The 25,639-nt window shown below is 37.2% G+C and overlaps 1 protein-coding gene across 1 annotated transcript in view; it reads left to right on the plus strand.

Moving 5' to 3' along the window:
- DNER (delta/notch like EGF repeat containing) overlaps positions 1-25,639 on the plus strand; it is a 107,423-nt gene extending 81,784 nt beyond the window's left edge. Inside the window, exons 8-13 of the mRNA XM_059479705.1 lie at positions 4,234-4,458; positions 11,893-12,015; positions 13,905-14,018; positions 15,064-15,195; positions 18,659-18,905; positions 24,548-25,639. Coding sequence (XP_059335688.1) covers positions 4,234-4,458; positions 11,893-12,015; positions 13,905-14,018; positions 15,064-15,195; positions 18,659-18,905; positions 24,548-24,659 — 953 coding nt within the window. The 3' untranslated portion in view covers positions 24,660-25,639. The remainder of the gene's footprint in view (positions 1-4,233; positions 4,459-11,892; positions 12,016-13,904; positions 14,019-15,063; positions 15,196-18,658; positions 18,906-24,547) is intronic.

A 25,639-nucleotide genomic window follows, 5' to 3' on the forward strand; every position in this document is an offset into this window, starting at 1 on the left:
TTGCATTAAATTAATAAACACATATTTTTAAATAAATCAATGTAGGTTTTAGAGATGTTGAAGCTAGTGATCCTTTTTTATGTAGTTAGAAAATTCACAGAAATCTTTGCTGGAAGTTAAAATAAATAGAAAAACAACTGTATGGAAATTAACTGATTGTTTGGTGAGGAAATGTGTTCCTTCCAGACAAAATTTTATAAAATTAGATAGAATGAAAGACTTGGTACTTGAAGGTACTTCACCCTTTGTGAATTTTGCTCATACGATAATATTAAAATTATTTAGTAGCAGGCTGTGGTTTAAAACAAAGCCAGACAATAATGAGCAAAGTGCAGATCAATTACAATAAAGAACTGAACTTCTGTTGCAAGATATTTCTGAAGTTCTGTTCCATGCAGATTTGATGTTCTGATGATAAGTATAGATTAACTGCCTTCAGTGTTATAGGAAAACATTAATCTTTGATAAAAATAACTTGCATTCAGCTGGCCAACCCCATCAAACTGACCTGGGTTCTTGGGCTCTTCCTACATGCTTTATGTGGAGGTCACCAGCTTGGACAAACGGAGCAGAAATATTTTAATTTGGCTTAATATATTTTTGAAAAATGGCAGCAATAATGTCAGTCATCCTCTAGAATAAAAGAAGACAGAGCAAAAACAATGCTATGATAAAGAGTTTAACATATATAGATTACTTGAAATTCACATTTTAGCATTGATTTTATTTACTTTTGACAGTTTGATTTGAGTAGTTGCAGGTAACTACTGCTAGCAACACACTGAGCAAAAGTGTCCTGAAATATCTGCAGGCATTTCTGAAAATACTGGAAAGCAATAAATTTATGAATGCTCTTATAATGGCTTCTGTGGTTTAGAAAATGGTTTGACAGCTGCAGAGGATGCTAAGTTGTGATTCATACGTGTTGATTTGCAATAGCAGCCAGAAAATGCACATTGTCACCATGAATCTTAATTGACTGAGAGAACAGAAATTATTTTCTGGGACTTAAAGTAGTTTAGGTTTCAAGGTTTTCACTATTTTCTCTGCTTCATCGTTCATGTAAAAGCCTTTTTCTCTAGGACATCTTGCAGATGTCATTCTAACTTCTTTAGGTTTACATAGAATAAACCCATTTACAATCTTGATCACAGGAAACTGGGCCACACAGCTGTTGCATATAGAAGATTTCCCAAGGTTACTGGTGATCAAAATGCAGAATTTTTCATATTACCATAAGAGAGTTTAATTTACCTGAAGAACATTTTGTTGTTAATTAAAATTTTTTATGGCTGTTTAGTTTCTGGTACTTTCCACTAATCTAATGTTTTTACCTGGCATCTTCCCAAATTGCTCCTATTTTTAATAGACTTCTCCTTAATGCTTGAATGGGTTTAGCCTCTATTCATCTTCATCAAGAAAGACTTAGCTAGAGTGAATTTCAATCAAAATCTTACAGCGTTTTAATGGTTTCTTGATCCTTCTGATTAGTAACTTTTTTCTCTCTACAGAATTCTGATGAAATACCATGTATTTCTATTTCCTTACAATTCAAATTTCTATAGGGAAAATAATAAATTGCTTGTATTTCTTTTAGTGCTTATCCCTGCATTTTGAAGTTAAAAGTTTTGTAGTCCTGAGCCCTTGCAATTCACAGGCCTAATTTTTCACATACTTGTAATTATTGGAATTGGGTCTAGTGTAACATTCAGACAAGTTAGTTGTTCTACAAGCTGTATAAAAGGCAGTTCTGTGGTGTCTTCAGAAAATGTTTGACTTCCTTGACTTGCACATGATTCTTTTGCTTTCAGTAGCCAAATAATTAAAATCCCACTGTGGTGAGAAATTCGGATTTATTCAGAACCTGTCTCTGAAATCTGATCTAGTTTCTGTCACTGCACTGGAGGTCTGTAGCCATTTATAAAGCATATCTTTATAAATTTATAAAGTATATCTCTGTTGTACTTCCTGACAAGTAGCCAAATTACCATCCATGTAAGCACAGGCATTGTACTGTGGGTTTTACCAGTATAAATATTTTCCATTATTGCCTTTCCCCTTTACCTTCTGTGTTATTCCTTGGTAGATTTTGTATTCACTTCTTTCAAATTACACTACACTTTGCATTTCATGTCCCTTTTATGCCAGCAATGACCTTCAGGCAGGGGTGGGTCCCTGTTAGCTGGTTGAAGAGCAGTTCAGGGGATATTTTTCTGCACATAAACAATTATGGTTTTTTCCTTCTGGAATTTCGTTGTTTTCAGTCAATACACCTCTGAATTTGATTTTTATAGTTGTTACTTGCATTATTTGCTTTCAACAATTAGACTAGTATGGATTTAAGTGTACATTCAGAAATGCCAGAATAATAGATTTCCATATTTTCTGCTTTGAGTATTTTCAAATATTTGACTCATGCTTGAGATTTGAACTTCCAGAATCACCTAAACGCATTTCACAGTGCAGTCAAAGATAGCACAAGGGCAACATGTTTTGGTGTATTTTAAACCTGCATATGTTCTTGAAGTGCTTTGTCACTTGAAACATTAGCCATCTGCCAGTAACCTCCTCTTTGCAGGGAAGATTACTGCAAAGGTTGTATTAGTGTCATTGTGTGACCTCAGGTCTCCTTAAACCTTGGTAATCTGGTTTCAGAGTTACTTGAGAGATTTCACTGGACTCACTGGCTGATCTCCTTCTGGTAATAGTTAAAAGTCCTTGCAGATTCTTTTAAATCTGACCAAGATTTTATTACAACAGTCCAGGCTTTGTTAATTTGCTAGTGAACCATTGCTGGAATTACATCCTTGCTCTTGGGGTTTCTGTTCTTTGCAGTTTCTGATGGTTTAGTTATCTTTTAGGCTCTCTCTGTTCAGCACTGCTGAGCAGGTGGTCCTGACAAAGCCCATGAAGGAATTGAAGCTACAGCAACATGGGGAGGACAGAAGGCTTTGCCTGTTCTTCATCTGTGCCCTGCCAGACCTGATTTTCTCTCCTGGTCTGTTGCAGAGTTTGTATGACAAAACTTAAAATCCAATCTGTAGGTTATTTCTTTTCTTTCCATCTTAAAAGCTACCTTTTTTTTTTTTTGTAAATTACATTATTTTTTCCATACTTTCCATTCCATAATTCTGATGTAAGACTTATGGATATCTAAGGGAGATGCAGCATTGAAAGTGGTTTTTCCAGAACCTAATGTTTTGAAGACACCTGTGAAATCTTGCTGCCAGTTGTGACCAAAAAAATCCAAAACCCCTGGCACTCACAGAGCAATTGTGGCCTCCCCATGTTTTCTTAGTTCCATTGATATAACTTGTGTTAACTCTGTAAGTAGATCTCTGTAGGGTGCTCTGTGTGGGTTACTCACCTTTGCTCATTATTCTACTGTAATATTATGAGCTTTTTACAATGTAAAGTATTCCAGGGAATTTTAAGCCTGAAAAGTGATGGTCTGTACAAAAGGACCAAATACTTATTAAAAGATATATAATCGAATGGAAAGGACAGTTGGTTCTGTTATTTGGAAGGGTTCTAGAATTTGAATATGCTTTTCTCACTTTAGGATACAGTAACCATACATTGTGTTACTACATCCATGATGTATGTGTATGTATAGATACAAGATGCTGTTACTGTAATTTATTAAAACCTATAAAACCTTCTTCCCTATATCTGATTAAAAGTTCCCTTGCAAGAATATCCTTTTCCTTCTGTTTTTGCATGGTGTTGCTTTAATTAATCATTGTCTCTCCTGCTAATGAGAAGTTTGTTCTTCTAAAAGATATTTCAATTATTGAAACTCGGTGAATGCATGTATGTTTAAGAGGTTGTTAGATTTTACATACACATTAACAGAGGAAAAATAGGTCAGTTTGGCCTTTTTTTTTCCTTTTTTTTAGGCTAGCCAGCTCCTGATCTTTAGAAAATCTCCTCTACTTTTCAAGCCAGATTCACTCAGAAAGCAGATAAGCGCTGTTGGTTTCAGAAAATATTTTTGCAGTTCCCTGCCTTAATCATTTATAATATGATATTAGCTGAAGCATCTCTTTTCAGAGACTGTTAACAGGCAAAATTAGAGTTTATGGTGTAAAAAGTCTGTATTTTTATAATATTCATAGAATTAAAAAAGAAAGGAATCTAGATCTCTCTGTGGCTTACATTTGACTTGCTTTAGTTCTTAAAATTGTATGCATACCAGGATGCTTACTTACCAAACCCATTTATTTCTTTTAGGGTTTTTAGGAACCACTTGTGAGGACAAAATTGACCCCTGTGCATCATCTCCCTGCCAGAACAACGGAACCTGCTATGCAGACAGACTTGCCTTCTCCTGCAGCTGTAGTCCTGGGTTTACAGGACCCACGTGTGCTCAGCTGATCGATTTCTGTGCTCTGAACCCGTGTGCACATGGCATTTGTCGCAGCGTTGGAACCAGCTACAGATGCCTCTGTATCCCTGGTTTGTACCAAGTTACATCCTCTGGAAATCTTCTAATATTTTTATATGTAGGTTCCATATATAGCTTAAAATTACTTCCTTTTCTTCTCAGTCTATAAAACAGATTGAGCAGATGTTCTGTCTGTTTAGAGCAGTGATAGGAATCTACACATTGCACTTGGGAAACCAAAAATTGCAGAGTGAGCACTGAAATACCCACTGAGATCCATATGGCTTGAGTGAGCTCTACAGCTGTATTACAAAACTGTAGTCTGCAGTATAAATCTTTCCAAGGCGAGGCATCAGCACTGTTGGAATTAGAAAATTTGGTAGAAAGAATGGAAAATTTGACACAGATCATTTGGGAAAAACAGACAAGGCAGCTGAACAAAGGTAGAGAAGGAAAAATATTGGCTATTTCAAAGGGTTGAGTTCTGCTGTGAATGTTTACACAAATTGTCTCTCTAGAGGAGATCCAGCAGGGCTGCTCAGGTGAGTCCAGTGAGGAGACAGCTGGGAGCTGTTTGGCAGCACAGCCTGACATTCATGGGGTCTCTGTAGCAACTGGTTTAGCTCCAGATTTTTTTCATCCTTGTACCAACATAACAGGATATTGGGGTGCTTATAGCCCCCTTTCTTCATGTTAGCAATGCTAATTAGAGGTGAAGTAGCAGTTAAAATGTCTGATAACCAGAGCTACACATCCACTGCTGCTTGAGCACTTACAGAGTGAGCATCAATCTTTCTTTTCACTTGAATAATTTTGGCATCTTTTTTTTTTAGTCTGTTCCCATGAAGCTATAAACTTGAAAACTGAAGAAATTAAGGATAAAACTAATTTCCAGTGTACAAGGGATAAACTAAGGAGTGACATTTGATAGTTAGTAGCTCTGCTGTGACATTCACATTGTTCTACACTCCTTTCAGAGGAATACCTTCTTTCTGCTGCTTTTCCTTGTTTTCTGAGAAACCAGTCATGATTCTTCATCTCTTCCATCTCTGTTTTCAGGATGTGCATGTATCCCACCAATCTATTTATGGATATTTATGAATATGGGGATTTTGTAATGAAATTAACTTATTCAGCATTTTTAGGTGGTGTCAGAATTTATCTGCTGTTTAGAGACATGAAAGGAACCATCGGAAATATTTCGGGAGGAATTCACAAATTACCAGAAGCTATGGAAATTTGTTGTTGGAGTTGACAGATTTATAGTTAAATTACATACTCTTTTATAAAGGAGAAAAGTATGAAAGTGAAATGCTGACAATACCACAGTAATGTTATAATGCATTTGTTGACAGCACTTGTCATTAATAGTAGGAAAACCTAGATATTTATCTTTCCTGGGAAGTTTTAATCTTCCTCAGCAAGTTCTTTGCCTGTAGTTCAAACAAAGAAAAGCTAGTCAAATATTCTCAGTCAAATAAAAGCTTTTTTCAGAACTTTGTCACATAAACCTGATTAGAATTCCATAGTTTGGCTTTTTCAAAATTATTCTGTCTCTCTCAGGACTTAAAAGTAATCTTAGAACTTTCATGTTATGAAAACTTATTTTTATTTGAACAATACTTATGCTTTTTAAAGTTACAGATAAGGAGCCTTAGAGGTGGCATCCAGGACCGTATGTGGCATTTATTTAGTTAAACTCTTTTGTGTTGCTCCATGTATTAAAAAAAGAAAGATTTATTTTTTCCAAACATTTTGTAGGGTGCTGTAAACTTCACTTTTAAAAATAACATTACTTGCTTCACATAGAGGTGAAACTAGAGGCAAAATTAAGTGAGCTCATCATTAATCTGTCAATAGTTTGAAAACTTGGGTAACTTATTTCAGAAGGTCATTTAAGAACTGCACCTAAGTGGCATCAAGATAGGGATAGACAGAATATATCTTGCTTTTATACCTTTTATGCCTTTTCATTATTATGAACATACCATTATGATCTTTTATTAACTCAGAGCAGCAGAATTTTAATCAATTATTTTCAGATATTTTTCCCATGACTTAAAAGGATAGTAGACAAGTGGCAGTCAACTTCAGTGTAGATCATCATGTAGGAGGCACTGTGACTTACACTTTGCCCTTGGTTTGGATAATTATTGAGTGTAAGGCAGGTAAGAGCAATTAGACTTGAGGATTCCTATGTTGCAATTCCTAAAAAAACCCAAATTAATGACTGCAAATCATAGCCTAATACATTTTTTGGTATGTCTATCAAAAAGCAGTTTGATAGAGGGGGTGAGTAATGTGGTTTTGTCTCTGGGATATTAAGAAGCTGGATTCTATTTACAGTTTGGCCTGAAGAGACCTTGACAGTATCTGTTACATTACTTATAAAGTGAAGGAATAAAATTTGGGTACAGTTTAGAAGCGTTATCAAGGGTTAATAATAAAGATATTGCCAGGAAAGAAATGGTCTCTGCCTTGTGACCTTGAGGCTTTCTGACTTGCAGGCTCTCAGCATCTGTGCCTGCTTCCAGACCATTGGCTTCTTTGTGCAGGAGGCTTTCAGACATATCCCTGAATTCCTACATGTAATTTTTTTTTTAGGTATTTTAATGGAAAGGCTGTTAAATGGCATTTTAGAATTCTCTTCTGTATTGATTATCTGACATGTCTGAAAAACAGTTTTATGAATTTGGAATCTATCACTTAAATTTTGTGTTCAGCTCTAGGATGCTGTAGTCTTTTTTTTTTTTTAAGTATTTGACAGAGGATATAATTTTCTAATACAGAAATAAAGTGCCTAAGAGTTTTGCTTATATGTGTGACCTGAACACTGTCCTTCCTTTAAGCACTGTTTTACAGTATCAGTTGGATTTTGGATTTTCATCTGTGGAACTTCTGTCTCAAAAATTAAACAAGAGAGGAATTTTAAATTGTTCCAATTAGTCCAAGGTCTGTGCAAGTCTCCTTGCTTGGTAGGCAGATTGACTTCTTTGTTTCTTTGGCCAGTGTACAGATTGAAGAATGATGAATGATAGTGGTTATACTTGCATAGCTGCACAATTTGCAGAACATGAACAACCAGACATTTGCTACTAATTTTGTTTGTGTGTGCTGGATTTCATTGTGGGCTTTCATCTAATAGCTTGTAGAGGAAAGCTAATTTGTATAAGCTAACTTGCAAAGCAGTCTAATATTTTGAATGTTCCTATTTTCAGAGTGGAAGGAAAAGTGTATAAGTTATTTCCAAGTTGAACATGCTTCAAATGTCTGCTGAGGGGCTCTGTGGAACTCCCAAGCCTATGCAACCACACCTGCTTTGTACTGTGTGTGTGATTTTTCAATTGCACATGAAACCTTACCTCAAATCTGTATTTCTATGCTTACACACCCTAATTATTAGCACTTATCACCTCACCCTTTACAGGTAACAACGAAATACTTAATGTTTGTACATTAGATACAGAGGTTGTTTCATGTTTTACTTCTTACCTCATATTAAAGAATTAATTCTAATAAAAGTTCCTGTGCTCTTTTCCTGGCTTCTCATCTTAAGTCTGGTTGGTGAAACTAGTGGGAACCCTTTGTGTCTTTTGTGGAATGTTTATTTAGTCTCTGGCTCCCCAACCAGTTTCTTCCTCCTGATAAACCTTTTTACTCTTTATATGCAATTGTTTTAATACAGCCACCATTATAAATTTCCAGTGCAAATATTTAATATAGTATTTTTAGTTTTGTCTAGTCCTAAGTGGAGAAATATAGCTAGAAATTGCATGGCTTAATATCACAGTAATGTTTTGGATTTGGGTTTTTTAAAGACACAGATTTTGAAACTGCACAGCACATGTACAGACATTAACACCTGTCCTCCATATAGATATATATGATGGCATATATAGAACATTTGGGAAAAAAAAAGAGAGGAGTTTCAGAAAAAGTGCTGCAGGGTATAAAAAGTGACTGCAACTTCAGAAGTAGTACCATGGAGTATGTTCCCTTGATTTTACTGCTCATGCAGCTTAATAGATAGTTCTAGGAGCATAAGTTAATTTTAGTGCCTTTGCAGAGGCCAGAGCAAGATTTGTCTTGAAGCAGTTGCAATTTTTCTTTTCTGTGTCTTTTCCCTTCCCACATTTTGTAACTGGGGCAGGCATGTGAGCTCTGGAAGAAGTGACTTCAAGTTAATTCCAGTTCCTGACTGTCTCCGAGCCCATTATTGCTTCTGTTTCCTCATCTTGTTCCCACTTCTACATTAAGACAACATTCCGTGCAATCTGACCATGGCTGGTGAGCCTGGCTTCCTACCTTCCTGCCACCTGGAGTATTCTTCTCTCTTATTTAATTGCTGTATAAGCTCAGATTTAAGTGAGCACATTTATTTCCTGGCTATATAACATGCAGCTCTGTGGTACTCAACAGCCATAAATGTGAACTGATGCTGTTCCCTGCACAATAGAGCTGGCTTGCATTGTACCCCATCAGGCCTTCCCATAAAGATGGGATTTATGTTCTGCTGCCTTGATTGGGTGAAATGTTAAGTATGGATAAGCCCAGGGAGTCACTCTTGAGGGGTTCGTGTCTAAAATGGCTCAAAAGATTTCAGCTTTGTTCTTTATTGATTCCTAAAGGAAGAGTAAGCTTTTGCCTTTCTTTTGTTAACCTGACAGTGCAGACATTCTTGAGATTATTCTGCTGTATCTTTTGCTCTTGAAGGCTTTGACAACCCCCATGTCTTCTCCTCATCAGCCTGTGTGACACAGATTGTGGGCTCCCTTTCCCATTTTCTCCTCTGCTGTTTTTAACAGCCATGTACAAAGACAATGCAGTTCAACATGTAATTGAAGGCCATACCTGGGCACAAATGGATTTTTCTCTGTTCTTCTCAGGTGTAGTTTTTTCTGCTGTTTTTATTATATGTTAAAAAGATATGAGATTTTATTTCTATCAGGAAAATAACGTGCTCTCTTCGAGGCAGCCTTCCAGTTGCTGAAGAAAGAGGAAGAAGAATTTGGGGATCAAGAGAAGAATGGCAACAGATCTGTTTCTGCTTTTGTAAAGCCCAGTAGCAGTGGGCAGTACCAGTGGGATGGCCACATAGAGGGAAAAGGGGTTACATAGGGACATCTCTATTTTAGGGTTTTTTAGACTCCCTGTCCATTCCTCAGCCTCTGAAGATAGCACATCAGAATTAAACCTTCATTTTCAGGTTCTGCTTGAGTTCATGAAGATTCTATTACTAAAGATTTTTCCAATTTCATGTGGCCTGGAAAAGTTGCCCTTTTTTGAAGCTGCAAATCCTCCTGTGGGTTTTTTTTTATCCTGTTCAGGGCACAGTAGCTGGAGAAGTGTTGTTAATGTAGGTATATTTTCTTTCTTTCTGAGTGCATCCACAGAAATATTGCACACCACAAAAGATGCAAGGAGCTGCATTTGGCATTGGCTGGGAACATAAAAAGCAGCAGAATCACAACACTGCTAGAAGGAGAGGAAGCAGCTACACTAGAATCCATTACTCTGAAGTCATTTATGAAAAATGCTCCTGTTTCAATTTAAATTCTTCAACAAAAATGTATAAATTATTTATGTAGTCTTTTGTCTTTTTGAAGATATCTGTATGAATTCAGTGTACTACAGGGTTTTTGTATCAGTATAATTTAGAAGCACTAATACGAGGAGAAATGCTCGTTAGGAATGACAAGGTGGCTCTTATCTCCCTGAGGAGAAGCAAGCCTTTCCCTCAGGTGGTCCCACACTGGAATGTTCTCCATCCCAGCAGTTCCAGCAGGAGGAGGCTGCTGGCCCTAGGGTGAGGATGGGAGGGTGAAATTGTGTGTGGGTGAGACCTGCCCTCTCGTGGAGAGAGGAAACATCTTTCCCTGGCTGAGTGCAGTGTCTGGCAGCGTGGGCAGGCTGCACTGAGGAGGTGATACCATCGTTCATATCGATTTTGGAAACCAGACAGCTATTTAGTCACAAATTCCCTTCGTTCTCTTGGAAAGGTGAGAAGTGGGAAACATTTTTTCTGAGAGTATCTCGTTACATCGGTGTTAAACACTGGGAATTCCCATCTGTTTTTCTGACTGATTCTCCCATCTGATTTTGCTGGTTTTTATGTGTTGGCTACAGATCTCACTACATAAGAATATTTCATATACTCATAAACTAGATAAACTTCATTGTAGGCTAGCAAGAAAACCCATAACATTTAGCATAATTAATTCTTTATTGCCTGGCTGGCAGCTTTGGAGAAAGTGGTTCTGAAATGTTTCTTAATACCTTACTAGCCCAACTATTTCCTATGAAAAGGCAATTTTTTTGAGAATTGTAATGGATGGTATTGTCTATCTATCTTGACTAGTACCAACAGTTGTATCTTCAAAAAATTTTGTTTTGAATTATCCATAATAGGGAGGGAGAGGGTAAATGCAAATATTGTCTGAAGGCAGCATTTATCCTATTTTCTATTATTTTTTGAGAATTTTGGGGAATATTTAGACCAGGATGCTGAATACAGATTGATTGTGACTTACTAAGAGAATATGCCCCTTTTTGGTTCTGTGTTCATGAAAGATACCCTCCTTTCATATCTGACTTTTGCTACTAACTAGAGATTACTTTAAGAAGTAAAATCACACTGAAGAATCTACACTTCATATTTTAGGCCTTTTTACTGGAACCTGTATTCATGCCCACTGCATATTTATTCATTGTATGTTCATTAATTTAATTTTCTTATAAGTATAAAGAGGAAATCAAGCTTTTATAAGCACATGAACACAGTTCCAGTGCCTGGTATTATATCATAGACTACTCTAGGTCTGTAATTTCAACTACTGTTAGGGCTAATGATTGTGTGGCACACTAAGTAATAAAAAAGGTGCTGTTTTCATGTGGATTAACTCCTTCTTTCTTATCTCATAGTACAAATTACTCTGTGGCTGTTAACAGGCCATGTAGCTTTTCTCTGCTTCTGCTTTCTATGTTTACTTAATCAGCCCATAGTACCTGCCTATGGCTTGGAAATACTGTAAAGATGAAAGTACCATAATGCTTCTGCAGTGCTTTGACATTGTACAGCATTAATGCTAAAACATGTAATCATTCTAACTACTGTTATACAATTATCACCTCTTTGATGAACAGTGGCTTTGATGCAAGGATCCAAAGGAGCTGGGAGATAGTCAATATCCTGTATTTCTTTTAACAATCTGAGTATGGGTATTCACATTCCTGCCTCTGACCTCTGCCACCACCCTCCATCCTTACACCTCATTATGGTTTATCACAGGAGCTAGGAATTCTCTCAGAATACTATGCTTCTAATAATTTCTTGGTAATTTTCACCTGGGGAACAGATGCCTTTAAAATCAGTGTCTTAACAAATATCAGTTTGCACAGTATATTTAAATAAACAAGCATCTGCCCATGGCCTATAGTCGCCTAATAGTTAATTTTTACTGCAAAGTGTTCCATAACTATTTTTGTTTCCCCTTCATGTGATTTAGGTTACCATGGCCTTTACTGTGAGGAGGAATACAATGAATGCCTCTCTGCACCCTGCCAGAACGGAGCCACCTGCAGAGACCTCGTCAACAGCTACGAGTGCATGTGCCTTGCTGAGTACGAAGGTAGGCTGGGCTTTGCAAGTGTTCTCTGCAGTTTTTGTGGCAGGTTCTGCTACAGAGATACCATATCCTGAGCAGAAATATATCCCTCATGTAAAATTAACAGAGACAAAATTCAGTATTGATCCTGATCCCTTAATCTTTATTCAAATTAATAGTTAAAATTTAGCTCCTCTGTGAATAATGCATGTCCTGGTCTGGGCACAGTAGGATTTTTCTCTGTTCTTCTCAGGTGTAGTTTTTTCTGCTGTTTTTATGATATGTTAGAAAGTGATGAGATTTTAAAAAACCCATAACTGTTAAATAGACTTTTTCATCAGTTGTTGTTGGAGCCTTTACACAGAGAGCTTTCAAATTATTTTTTATTTTCTCTAGTGAAGTGAGCTAAAACATAATAATAAAATATTAGTATTTGAAATAGATTAGCACAAAGGAGTAGAAATAAAAGCTTTATCTTCATTGTTCATTGAGAGGACTGTAAAGCCCAGAGAGAGTAGTAGGTCTGCGGCTGCTTTTCCATGTTAACTGCAGCTATTCTTAGATCTGTGTTCAAATGGAATCCAGCTTTGGCATTTTTGAAGTAGTTTATAAAATAGATGAGAATAGCGTTTGTTTGGGTATACAAAATCTTTTCTCTCGCAACAGATTTCAGCTCTAAACAAATTAGCACATATCAGTGGTCTGTGACAAATCCTGTGGGGAAGGCTAAAGTGATACTTTTTTAGTGTATTCTGTGTTGAATTGTTGAGGACATTTTGAATGTAATTTTATATGCTATTAGGATTATAAATAAATAAATATTCTACACAGAATGACTGTGTTTTAAGGAACATTGCTCTAGCATTTTCTCATTAAGCATATCAATCCTTATCTGTGCTGATAAGTAACGCTCAGTTAACAGCTGCTTGAGGCTAAATGTGTGTTTCATACTGGTGATTGCACTGCTCTTTAACTATAGATGAAGAATTCATCATTTTAGAGGTCTGGTGAGGAAATGACCCTCAGCTTTTCATGACAGTATAAGCAGCACTTAATCATAATGTTCACCATAATATTCATCTTTTCTTCTTACCCCACCTGTTGGTGGAGCTGCAAGCACTGTGTGCACAGCACATCGTGCTGGAAATGAAAGCAGGGGGCACCTGATCCTGGAGGCTGCTTCTGCTGATCACTGAGCTCCCATCATTGCAGTACTTGGGGAGTTCAGTGGCCCCATATGTTTTATCTGAACAGTAGACCCCAAGAAATAACGCATGCAGCACTGGCATTAGATTCTCTCTCCTGGTCCCTAGGTGGGAATATGCTGTGTTACATGTTTTGTATGCCAGCTGCAGCTTGCCCTGTCTTCTCCAGGGCAAACCTGCTGGATTCACAAGGCCTACAATGGGCATGAAAGAGTGGCATGAGGTAGAGCCATCCAGTTATATATTTTTAATTATACATTTGAATTTCTTTTTTTTATTACCTTAGTAATATTCCTCATTTCCAGCAACAAGTAATGAGAGGCATCTGAATGCTTATCTGTGTTATTTAATAAGTTATTACATAAAATTCTTAGTCAAGACAATTATTGTTGACATGTTACTGAAGAATTTTAGATAACTGATCTGTTTATGCTTCATTACGTGGTTTTTCATAGACCCAATAGTTCTAAGCAGAAATTGCCCTGTCTCTCCTAGCCCACAGCCTGTGGGAAGAGCAGAGAGGAGGCATGTGTGTAAAAAGTTTAGCCAGCATAAACCATGTGGCTTTACTGCTATGGCATCATTAGCCCAGAATGACAGGTGTGGAGTCTTCACACTCATCCAGGTGCAGTCAAGTTATCACATGTACTGATTCCATGCTGCCAGTATCAGTCATGTCAATGGCAATTACTGATTTTTCCTTTTCAGGAAGGCACTGTGAATTATACAAAGATCCTTGTGTTAACATCAACTGCCAGAACGGTGGCACTTGTGACAGTGAAGGTCTGAATGCTACATGCATTTGTGCACCTGGATATGCAGGCAAGTGATTTGTGTGTTAAACAGAACACCTAGCTATCATTGTTCACTGTGTCTAGAGGAAGACATATACCAAGTAAGACTGTGTCTCTTCAAGAAATGAACCAATGTGAGCTTTGCTGTATTGTGAGCAGTCTAGTGACAATGAAAAGAGCTTTTCATAATACTTACATCTGCTTTGAACTTTGTAGCAAAAAAGGCCTGTTACTAAAGTGACTTCACAAAGCTAACAGCTATTTAACACGGCTTATGACCTTGCTACTTGAGACTAGACTGCATTTTAAAAATAGTATTTTGAAGATTTCCAGGTAACCCAATATACTAATTGGACACTGTTGAAAATGAAAAATCTTTTAACAGGGACCTTAGTTTCTGTGTGCTCAAGAAACCTCTTATTCCATTATCTTAATAAGCAACTGCTGAAAGCTCTAAAGTACTTGTTATGAATCAATTTACACTTTCAGAGTACTGGTAAGAAACTCATTTAATCTTTTGGCCTTGTACTTAGACTGATGTGATTGGCATAATCCAAATATCTGATGTCAAGATAATTTACAATCTGATGTTCTGTTAGTTATGTAAGGTAATATCCAATGTGAGAGTAATGGGTAAACCCATTAATAGCTGGTTTATAGGTCAAATTGTGCTTTTTGATCTCTTCTAGTTAAAGGACATTATTTGGAAAAGAATTAGCTTTCCATTGTACCCTGTCAGTTTCTCAGGCACTGATTATCTACATTATTGCATAGCATAACAGAATATCCATGATCGTCTGTTGTACCACATTTTCTTGGGATGGAAATTATATTTAGAGAAATGAGAGTCTCTGTGAGGTTAGTCAAGTCCCTTAGTCCTCAGGCTTTATTTTCACCTGGTTGAATAAGGATAATACTTCCTTCTTGGAATCCTTTTGATGTTCTGAGAATAGAGATGTATTGCACTATAAGGAGTTTTGCAGCAAGAGAGAAGTTAAATGACTGAGGATGTACTGCTACATCAGGCACCTGTCATACATAATTTTGGTTTTGGTTTTTTTTCCCTATGTAAGGTGAAGACTGTGAAATTGATGTAAATGACTGTGACAGCAACCCATGTCACCATGCTGGAACTTGCATAGATCAGCCTGGTGGTTACACCTGTCATTGTCCTCATGGATGGGTCGGTGCAAACTGTGAAATACGTAAGTGTTGGAGTTCTCTAAGCATTTCTAAAAAATGTAAGTTATATTAAAGGAACTTTTTCTTTATCTCTAAATACCTATCTGCACAAATACTCTGAATCATACATAAATGAACACAATAATGGTAAATTAATTTTATTTTTGGCCATAGCATTTCAAAAGTGGTTGTGAAAATTAAAAACTTCTTTTTCTGGGCACCCTGCTTTGAGATGTGTCAGACTGGATTGTGAGGGATGCTGTCTCAGAGCTGGGCACTCAGTTTGCATTTTAATTGTGCTCATGCTTCACAGCCTCCCTGCACACTTTGGATCAAGTGTGTTCCATAGCAGTATAAGCACATTCCTAGCAGGCTTGTATTGACTTCTGAGCACCTGCAGCTCTAGTGATGTCTCAGCAAAACAACTTGGAACTTGCTTACCTAAGGAAACTGGTGTAATTGTTCTGTAATTTGCGTATGCAGGCATTTAACAACTTTTTCAGGAATAACTATTCCAGCCATAGGCTAATTTCCATCAAATTTGTTAGATAGAAGAAGGAGTCCAAGACCAAATATTTCCAAAGCATTCAGTAAGTCTTAAGAGAGGTTCCGCTGGGAGGAACAGCTTCAGTGTGGGCTTCTTTCTCATTTTAAAGAGAAACTTCACTGTAAGGGCATCCTTATGGCACAGTGGAGAGTCCAGGAGAGGCAGAATGTATGAAATAGCCATGTGAAGATCTTTGTGCTCACTGTGAATGAGCTGTGAATTAATGAGCTGATGGGAACTTAATTCTAATCATCTCTAGATAGGCCATATCCAGCTCTTTTATAAACAGGTGCAGCACTTCTGAACTCACTGGAGACAATGACAATGGAGACTTGAGACAATGGTGCAGTGGAATTCTTTGAGCTCTAAAGTTTGAATCTATTAGTAAATGTGCTTCTGTTCATCTTTACAGTTCTCTTTGCCATATTTATTATATTTCAGCAGTTTGTACATAACGGTAGTAATGTGATGGAAATTAAATTTAAACACTGCATACTGACTTTGTATTGGCCCATGCCTTTGAATGCTAGAAAAAGACACAAAGTCAGACTTATCAAGACGTTGGTGTTTGAGTGGCATTTGACTAAATAAATCACATTTTATCCTTTGAGATTTTCTGTTACTGACCATGAAGGAGACTATTGCTACTTAATCTTTTTTGTAGAACCACCCTATTTATAGTTTTTTCACCAGCTGGTTTAGCTGCTTGAAGTGACTACTTTAACAGGATTTCAGGGTTATCTTCTTGTCAGACTGTTCTTTTTAATTTCCAAGTGCTGTATATTCAACAAACTAGATAAGATGTACCTTGCCTGGATGAATTGTGATATTTTTTAATATCATCTTATGATCCTTACCAGTATTAGCAATTCCAATTAAATAGGATTAAATTGGTCCTAATTATAAAGAGGATATTCTTTATTTCAAAATGAAATGCATTTGCCTAAACAGTTAATGGAGCATTCACTGTTAAAATGCTTACAAATGTCTCATTTGAATTCTCTAATGCCTGCTGGTTATTTGTTAATATCCTTACCTTTGCCACATTTGTAATTATTAATGTAGTCACTGAGGTATGCCAAAGCGTGTGGTTACTTGAAAACTGACATTATGAAGAATTTCTAGTACAGACCATCGTGTGCATTGAAATCTTATTCCTAATTAATTTTATGAACTTTAATACAACAACTCAAAATGCTGTTATTTTGAGCTGTCATATGCTATTTCTAATCTCTGGAGTACAAGATATTAATCTTTATATTTTGATACGGTGAGGAAAAAGGGAAGAAATTTTTCTCATCTTTGTCATCCAGAAATGGAAGACGTGGAATCTAAATCAGAAATGTCTTGCCATATATCTGCAGACATTAGGCTGAATTCAGATCTAGTCTGACAGCCTGACAGAAACCACTGTGTGTGACAGATGTGCTGCAGAACAGAAATAGAAGCCCATCCCAAACTGCACAGAGCACAGCTGTATTCCCTCCCTCATATCCTGACTGGGCAAACTGCAGTTACAGTGCTTTAGAAACATTAAATCACTGAATGATTCAGGCTGATCAAAACTTTACTGACCTCTGAAGAAGATAAGAGAAATGAACAGCCAGTCCTTAAGCTCAGCTCCCATTTGTGGACAAAGTCTGAGCACCCCTGAGCTGGGAGGTGCTCCAGGACAACTTTCACTATTGTGACAAAGAGCAGCCATTTCTCCAAACTCTGCCCAGCTGAATCCCACATGTTACAGCTTTGGCCTTTCTCACCACCTGCCTCTAAAACAGATTTCTTTTCCTGTCCTTGTACACTCCCTGTATTTCTGCTGTAGATTGAGATTTTATCCACTGCTGCTGAACTGGAGATTTCAACTCAGGTGCTTGAATTATCTGCCATCATCAGCATCTTTGAGAGGTGGCTTCTGAGAATATCTTAACCTCCCAAAGCATGTGCTTGGAAGCCCTGTTCCCAGCCTGTTTGTGATTGAGGAAAGGGAGATTCTAAATCAGGGCAAAGCAGAAGTACATTTGAAAAAGGAACAGGCACCTGCTAGAAATAACTTTTGCAGAGTGCTACATTTCTGTAGTCAGGATGATTCAAGTCTGTTCCTGTTTTGAAATAATATGAGACCATAGGCTGCCAAAAATGAACCCTGGAGGGAAGTACAGGTTAATTAGAAATATTCTGATCCATGCTAGAGAGAAACAGATCTGAGGACATAGGCAATTGATAGAAAATCTGTTTGGCATAGATATAGTTTGGGGATCAGGAATATTTATATAGAAGATCTGGAATACATAAATACAAGAAGCCTCTTCCAGATTGGCTTTATTTTAAGGTCTGCTTTGAGAATCTCAGGGAAATTATGCTTGGAAAAAGACTATAATGGGCTCCTTACTGTAGGACCTTATCACGTGTCCTTTTTGTCCTTGAAATGCTGAAGTCTCTGCAGTTTGGTGGAGATAGGCATAAGAAAGTCTGTGTTTCAAATTACAAACTAAGTGTGTTTAGTACATCTTAAATAACACATTTTAGTGGAAGGCTTCACTATTGGAACAAACTGCACAAGAGAACTGGTTGTTTCCTAGAAGCTTTTGCATAAAACTTGCCTGCCTTTAGAGAGCCTGTAATATAAAAATAGCATAATGCAAGAATAACTTGATTTTCTGTTCCTTGGGTGACACAGGAGATCTAACTAGATAGGTGTTCCTATATGACCTTAAAAATCAACAGAAAAAAGTGGGTGAAGGTTCAGCATAGTGCTATTCAAATTTGTAGCATGTCAGGCCTGGTGGTGTATTGGTAACAGAGCCTGGGAAAGTTCAAATTACCTATCTCCATAGTTTCAAAAGTCTTACCTATTGAAAATTCATATCTTAAAGTAGTTCTATTCAGCAGGACGGATATAAATTATTAATTAATGGTAACCTTTTATTTCTTACTGGCAGATCTGCAGTGGAAGTCTGGGCATATGGCAGAGAGCCTGACCAACATGCCTCGTCACTCGCTGTACATCATCATCGGGGCGCTGTGCGTGGCCTTCGTGCTGATGCTGATCATCCTGATCGTGGGCATCTGCCGCATCAGCCGCATCGAGTACCAGGGCTCCTCCAGGCCAGCCTACGAGGAGTTCTACAACTGCAGGAGCATCGACAGCGAGTTCAGCAGTGCCATCGCCTCCATCCGACACGCCAGGTTCGTGCTGGGGTGCTGATGTCTGGGAGCTGTTCTCAGGTGCCATTCAGTCCATGCACACTGCAAACAAGGGCTGGTGGCAGAGCCAGCGGGCTGCTCTGCTAGGAAAGCACCAGCCCTGCTCACTGCTCTCACCTGAGGTCATGTGGTTGTGTTCACAGGGACGAGGGAAGAGATGAGAATCTGATACACTCCATGTTTCAGAAGGCTGATTTATTACTTTATGATATATATTATATTAAAGGAAAATTATATACTAAACTACACTAAAGAATAGAAGAAAGGATTTCATCAGAAGGCTAGCAAGGAATAGAAAGGAATGGAAATAAAATCTTGTGATTGACCAGAGAGTCTGAGACAGCTGGACTGTGATTGGCCATTAATTAAAAACAACCACATGAGACAAATCAAAGATGCAGCTGTTGCATTCCACAGCAGCAGCAGATAATTATTTTTTACATTTCATTTCTGAGGCCTCTCAGCTTCTCAGGAGAAAAAATCCTAACAAAAGGATGTTTCATAAAATACGTCTGTGACAAGGTGTGACAATACAGCAAAACTCCTTGAAAACACAGTTATTCTGACTTTATTTGGAGTAACTGGTGAAGTGGAACAGATGCAGAGTTCTTAGCCTGTCAGATCTGTTAGGGATGTAAAGATTCTTTAACTGCTATACACAAGTAATATGATCAGACAGGAAAGGCACATTGATTTTTGTGACTAATTTACCAGATTATTCAGTGAGAATCTCTTCACATCACTCATATTTGTGCTCCTATTTGCCTTTCTTACTTGCTTTCCTAGAGACAGTAATTTTTTTACTTTGAAATTTAATGGAGCACTTGCAAGGCAGGGCATTGAGTGTCAGAATAATCCAAAAGCAGAAGTAGAAAGGATTTGAAAGCTCAAGTGTAAGCCATGGCACTAATATGGCATTAAATATACCCAGCTCCCTGCCAACAATCGTGTTTAAAAACTTCCAAAGGAGTTGAGTAGATTTAGAAAGGGCTTTACTAAAATTTAACCTGGATTTTCTTTGCTATTAACCTGGCTGCTTCTTTCTTACTGCTCTTCAGGCTGTAATGAAGGATAATTTACTGCTGTTCTTATCACTTGTATATCAGGTGCTGAGCCCTCCCCCTTCTCTTATATGATAAAAACAAACAAAGCAAAGCAACTTTTTTTCTTTCCTAGGCTTAACTAGCCCATTCTTTCTGTATCCCCTCCCAGATCACGTCAGCTTTCTTATTGCCTTACTGGGACACACTCCAGATTATATTTATCTTCTTTTTCTTTTTTGAAGGGGGTCCCTAAAGCAGGAAGTAGTTCTCTGTCTGAAGATTCAGGTGCACCAAATAAACTGAGTAATCACCTCCTGCATCTTATATATGGCATTCCTGTAAACACATCTGAAAAAGAAACTTGTGTGGTTTTTTGTTTTGTTTTGTTTTCTTTTTTTCATTTCTAGTGGCAAATGACATACTTCTGTGACCTGTGAGACCTTTTCCTCATCCCAAGATCCTCAGTGTCATTTTGCTTCCTAGCCAGTATGGCTTCTTCTGTGTTTGGTATCTCTCTTAATAGGGTGGAACTTGGATTTTTGGTGTTTCTTTTTTCCCATTTCTTCAATATATCAAGATCACTTCAAATTCAACAGAGTATTCATGTGTGTTACCATTAAAATGCTCTTAAAACAACTGAGGGAGACATGTTTCTGTGCACTAATATGGAGAAATATGTGCATGTTGGTTGGTGATTGCTGGTAATTAATTTTCTGAGTGCTCCAGTTCTGTTTCAATGAAGATGAAATAGGTTAAATTGTACCACTGCTGAAGTCATCAAAATTAGCGGAAATGGATGAGGTGTTCCCCCAGGCTCAGTTAATCACATCACAGCTTTGAGTAGTAGTTCTTCAAAGTGTTCCAACTTCAAAAAAGTTCTTAGACTGGGATGGATTAATGATGATTTTTCAAATCTATATTATGTAGTTAGAAATTACATTATTGTCCATTGAGGGTTTCCCCATCTTGGAAAAGGTATTTCTACTTAAAGCAAATGAAATGTTTTAATTCCAAATAATTTTCAGTGCCTCCAAGAATGTGATGCCTTATAAAAGTCCAAGATGGAGCTCCCAAGTAGGGTAATTCATGGAGGTTTATTGTGGAGATTGTTGTGTATATTTTGGGTTCAGAAAGATATAAACCACCGGTTTGGTCATTTCAATCCAGTAAAAGGAGCAAAACTTTTATAGTTATTTTTGCATAAATTCTTAAATCTACATATCTAAAGGTCTGAATTTTCAGAATAGCTGAATCTGAGAATTCTACTTTCAAATAACAGAAAGTTAAGCATTTTCTGAAAATAATTCCTTTTCACAGTTAGATACCAAAATTTGCGAGTAATTTTAGAAAATGGAGGCCAAGGGAAAAGTTAGTAGATTATTTTCTTTAAAGGGAAGGTTTCTGATAGTGGCAGGTGTCTGGGACTTGTGGATGCCTGTTGCATAGTCAGTAAATTATTTTTAAATTACTTGTTTGTCTTTCTCAGCATTTTTTTCCAAATAATTTTTAAAAATAATTTGATCTTTACTAATCAAGGTATTTGCTGTAAGTCAAAACCAATGTGCTTGAGGATCATTACTAATAAATGTCTACTTCTAGGGAATGTTCCTAAGGTTAGCAGATCAGAACTAGGTAATTTTCTGAGCAGAAAATGCACAGTTGTCTTTAGCATCCATTATACAGACTGTAAAGACAAAAAAAGCACCTTTTGCAGACAAAAAGAACCCTTTTATGTTAAAATTTATACATTCTAAACCTGGAAGAGAGCAGTGGAATGAAATAGTTGGCTAATAGGCTGCTGGCTATGGCAGCCATAAGATGTCATTGAAATGGAACCAAGATCTGTTATTGAAACAAAATGGTTCACTTTAGAAAAGCATTCACACTGAGTTCATGAATTATCTGGTGACAGACTATGCTGCAGTTAGTTCTGTGTGTGCCCAGATATCAGAAGCCTTCATGCACCACTTACAGTGTAGTTTATTTAATTTTTATTTTCACGTGCTGATCTGTCCTGTCTCTGTGTCAATTGAAGAGTCTGGTTCATCAGACTCTGATTAAGTTCTCTTGTCACAGCAGGGTCAGCTTCTCTCCACTGCATATTCTCCCCATTCCTGTGGAGCTGCCTGTGTCCCACTGTGGTGTTCTAAGATTTCTGAGTTGGATGAGCGTCAGCATGCACTCATTTCTTAATGGCATAGATCTCTGTCAGCTGCCTTTTTGTAGAAGTGTGATCACGTGCACATGTTCTCTGGTCTCCACATCATCTACCAATTGCTTAATATATATACTCTGCCAGGGTTAATTTTCTGGGATTACAGCTCAATTTCTCTAAGCAAGGCACAATTCGACTTGCACATCTGACCTTTTCTCTGAATAATGCAGAGGAAATAAATCTTCTCATTCTCCTCCTGTGGAATCCAAAAGAATCCCTTCGTTCTCTCAATGTGCTTTATCCCTTCTTAAACTTCTGGTCTCTGTCTTTTACTGCTCTTGTTTAAATTTTATTTGTGGACTCAGTTTGCCAGTTGCTGGTTTTGAGCAGAGTAGCAACATGTTGTTGGTTTCTTAATTCTGTTTCTGGGTAAACTCTGAACTTCTGCATGTCCCACAGAAGTCGGAAGTTTCCATTTCCTCAGGATTCAGCTGTCCAATGTTCTCAAAAATTTGAGTGAAGTTGGTGAGGTTAATAACTCTATAGTTAGCCATCTCTTGCAATGTTGTTCTGAGAAAGTGGAGGAGCTGGACCATTCCAAATGTGAAGCTGATTTGCAGCGTCTGTCACACACGCGGACATGACTTTGCCAAGAATTCCTACAATGAATATGTGCTATCCTCAGAATTGTCACGGAACCCTCAGTTTTTCTCAAGCTACACAGGTCTCTCTTGTTCAATGCTTCACTGCAAAATATATTTTCTGATTGTTATTTTGTATATCTTTGTGACGTGTAATATTGTTATATACTGGTAAGTGTGTCTGATGTACACATTGGAAAATCACCATCATCACCCATGAATGGACATTACAAAGCTAAATGAAGAACTTCCCCAGTGCTACTCCTACATTGTTAATCAACCCAAACACATAATTGTTCACACTATAGCATTGAAGCTAATGTAAAAATTATTATCCATTGTGTCCCTCCAGTATTTTTCCACACTCAGTGCTTCCCAGGATCGAGATTTCCCCACACAGTCTATACTCTTTGTTAGAGGAATAATCTTGTGTTTGGTGGCCCTGGAAAGAATCTTTATTCACTTGTTTGTATATGCTTTTGTTGTAAGCAGGCAGTTAATTGATCCAGAACACTCTGTAGCAAGAACCTGCAGCTTTTCACTATTGATTAGTCCTTGAATCATCGCTTCCTGCAGATCGTATTGATAATTGTTTTGTGTGTTCCTTTATGCCATCAATTACAGAGCATAGCCCTGCTGTGCACCCTAGCACATACACACCCATTGAACAGAGCTTGCATTTAACACTTCTGTCTTTAACATAAACCTCTGAGGTTGGTGATAGCTCTGTTTGTTTGCTGCTTTGGGCAGAGGCTGCTTCTGAAACACCTGATCAAAGCAATGTGGTTGAGCAGCTCCATGGCTCACCAGACCATAAACACAACTTGCACGTGTGCTGGGCTCTTTCCTCAGCCTTCCCTAATTAGGGGCACATGTCAACCCTGACCTCAAGGAGAAAACAGATTTTGTCCTGTTTCCCTGTATGCAACAAGCCATGTGCTCTCCACTGTCAGAAAGGGCAGGTAGACCAACTGAAATCTCTGGAGAATGTTCACCATCATTTGTACCTCTGCAAAGCTCTATATTTCCTTTAAACCCTTGAGAGTGATGGTGAACATGGGTGATTCAGAATTCAGTGCTGCCTCTGCTTTAGTAAGATGCCATGAATTTATTCCTTCATTCAGTTCTTGAAATTTTATCTCATTTGTAGAAAATCAGGTTTATCCATCATGATGGAGATGAGCAAATGTCACCTGTCTGCATTTATTAAAATAACCTATAGAAGAAGGCAGACATTCATGCATGGGAATGAATCTAGTGTAGCCTTATGGACAGCTGAAGTATTTTGAAAAATGAAATTTTCACCATATATCATAATGCTTCCAGCCAATTCAGTTTTGTCTGCAATTCTAAATAACTGAAAACAGGCAAGAATGAAATTGAAAATTATGAACCCCCATAAAAGTCTTGGGAAAAAACCAAGTTTATTTTGGTTTGGCATAAATATTATCCTCAAAATCTGAATTTTCTGGATTTTACTTTCCAGAGTACACAATGTAAATTAATGTATGCTTAATATAGTCAAAAGTGCATAAAAATCCTTAGTGTGGATGACTAAAAAAATAATTCTGTTTCTGTGATTTCTGTACTGTTTTCTCTGCATCAGGTCAATAAGAAAAAAATAATTGACCATTTTTGCCTCATTTTCCTGTGATTTCTTCTGGTATATAGAGTTTATCTAAGCTGTCTGACTTTGTTCCTGATCACAGGCCATAAATGAATGTGTTGTTGCTTTGGACTCATTCATGTTTCTGTTTGTCACCAAAAGTTTTCTTTTATTTCCAGGTTTGGCAAGAAATCCCGACCTGCAATGTATGATGCAACCCCCATTGCTTATGAAGATTACAGCCCAGATGACAAACCTTTGGTTACACTGATTAAGACAAAAGATTTGTAATCTAGTGTATCTTTTTTGGATTATTTTTCAAAAGGATGGGCTACTAACCTAATTTAAATATTTTTAAGAAGAAAGCATAAGTAATTTAAACCATTAGATGCTTCAGAATTTTCTGTAGAATATTTAAGAACCAATTTTCTGCAGCTTTTAGTTTGGAAAAATATTTTAAAACAGAATTTGTGAACTTCATGATTTACATTTTAATGTACCTTGAGCTCTATAAATTATAAGCTTATGATAGTGTGTGCTTTTTTCTTGGTAGACACTATTACTAAACCCAGATGAGTTTCTTGTGGTTGTTACAGAACAGAAAACAATAATTAATGAGGAGTTCTTTATGAAATGTCAGTGCCAGCTTTCTCAGTAGAGGTAGGAAAAATGTGAAGCATAATATGATATATAATATATCCATTAATTAAAAAAGTCTAAAATGTTTGTGTTGTGAAAAAGAAACTAGTAAAAATTATTATTCCTAATCTGAATGAATTAGCTTTTGCCTTATTCCATGCATGGATAGATAACCTATTCCTCCATTATTTCCTGAAAGTTGCTAAAACATACTCTTGAGTTGATGTTTGACATTTTTGTAATAGTTATTCAGGCTAGGCCTTGTATAATAATTAAAGTGCCTCTTGAGGCAAAGTAAGGGCATGATCCTTTAAACATTGAAATCAATGAGAGAACTTCCATTGAATTCACTGGATATGGGATTGGATCCTACAATTGGACTGAATCTATATTTTTCTTTAAAGGTTAAAGTTTTTTTATATTGTGAGTAAACTAAGCATATGGTTTGAATTGTTTGTTTCCTAAAGGTTGTTGATGTACAGTATTGTTTCATGAAATATTGTGTATTTCTCATAGTGCTTCTTAATTAGGATCAGTATGGGGTTTTTGTGGCTGTATTTGATCGCTTATGGGCGTCTTAAATTCTTGCTTATTTCAGAAAATACTGAATAAAAGTTAACCAGTGAAGATTG

This window comes from Ammospiza nelsoni, chromosome 10 (assembly GCF_027579445.1).
Source record: "Ammospiza nelsoni isolate bAmmNel1 chromosome 10, bAmmNel1.pri, whole genome shotgun sequence".
NCBI classification, from domain to species: domain Eukaryota; kingdom Metazoa; phylum Chordata; class Aves; order Passeriformes; family Passerellidae; genus Ammospiza; species Ammospiza nelsoni.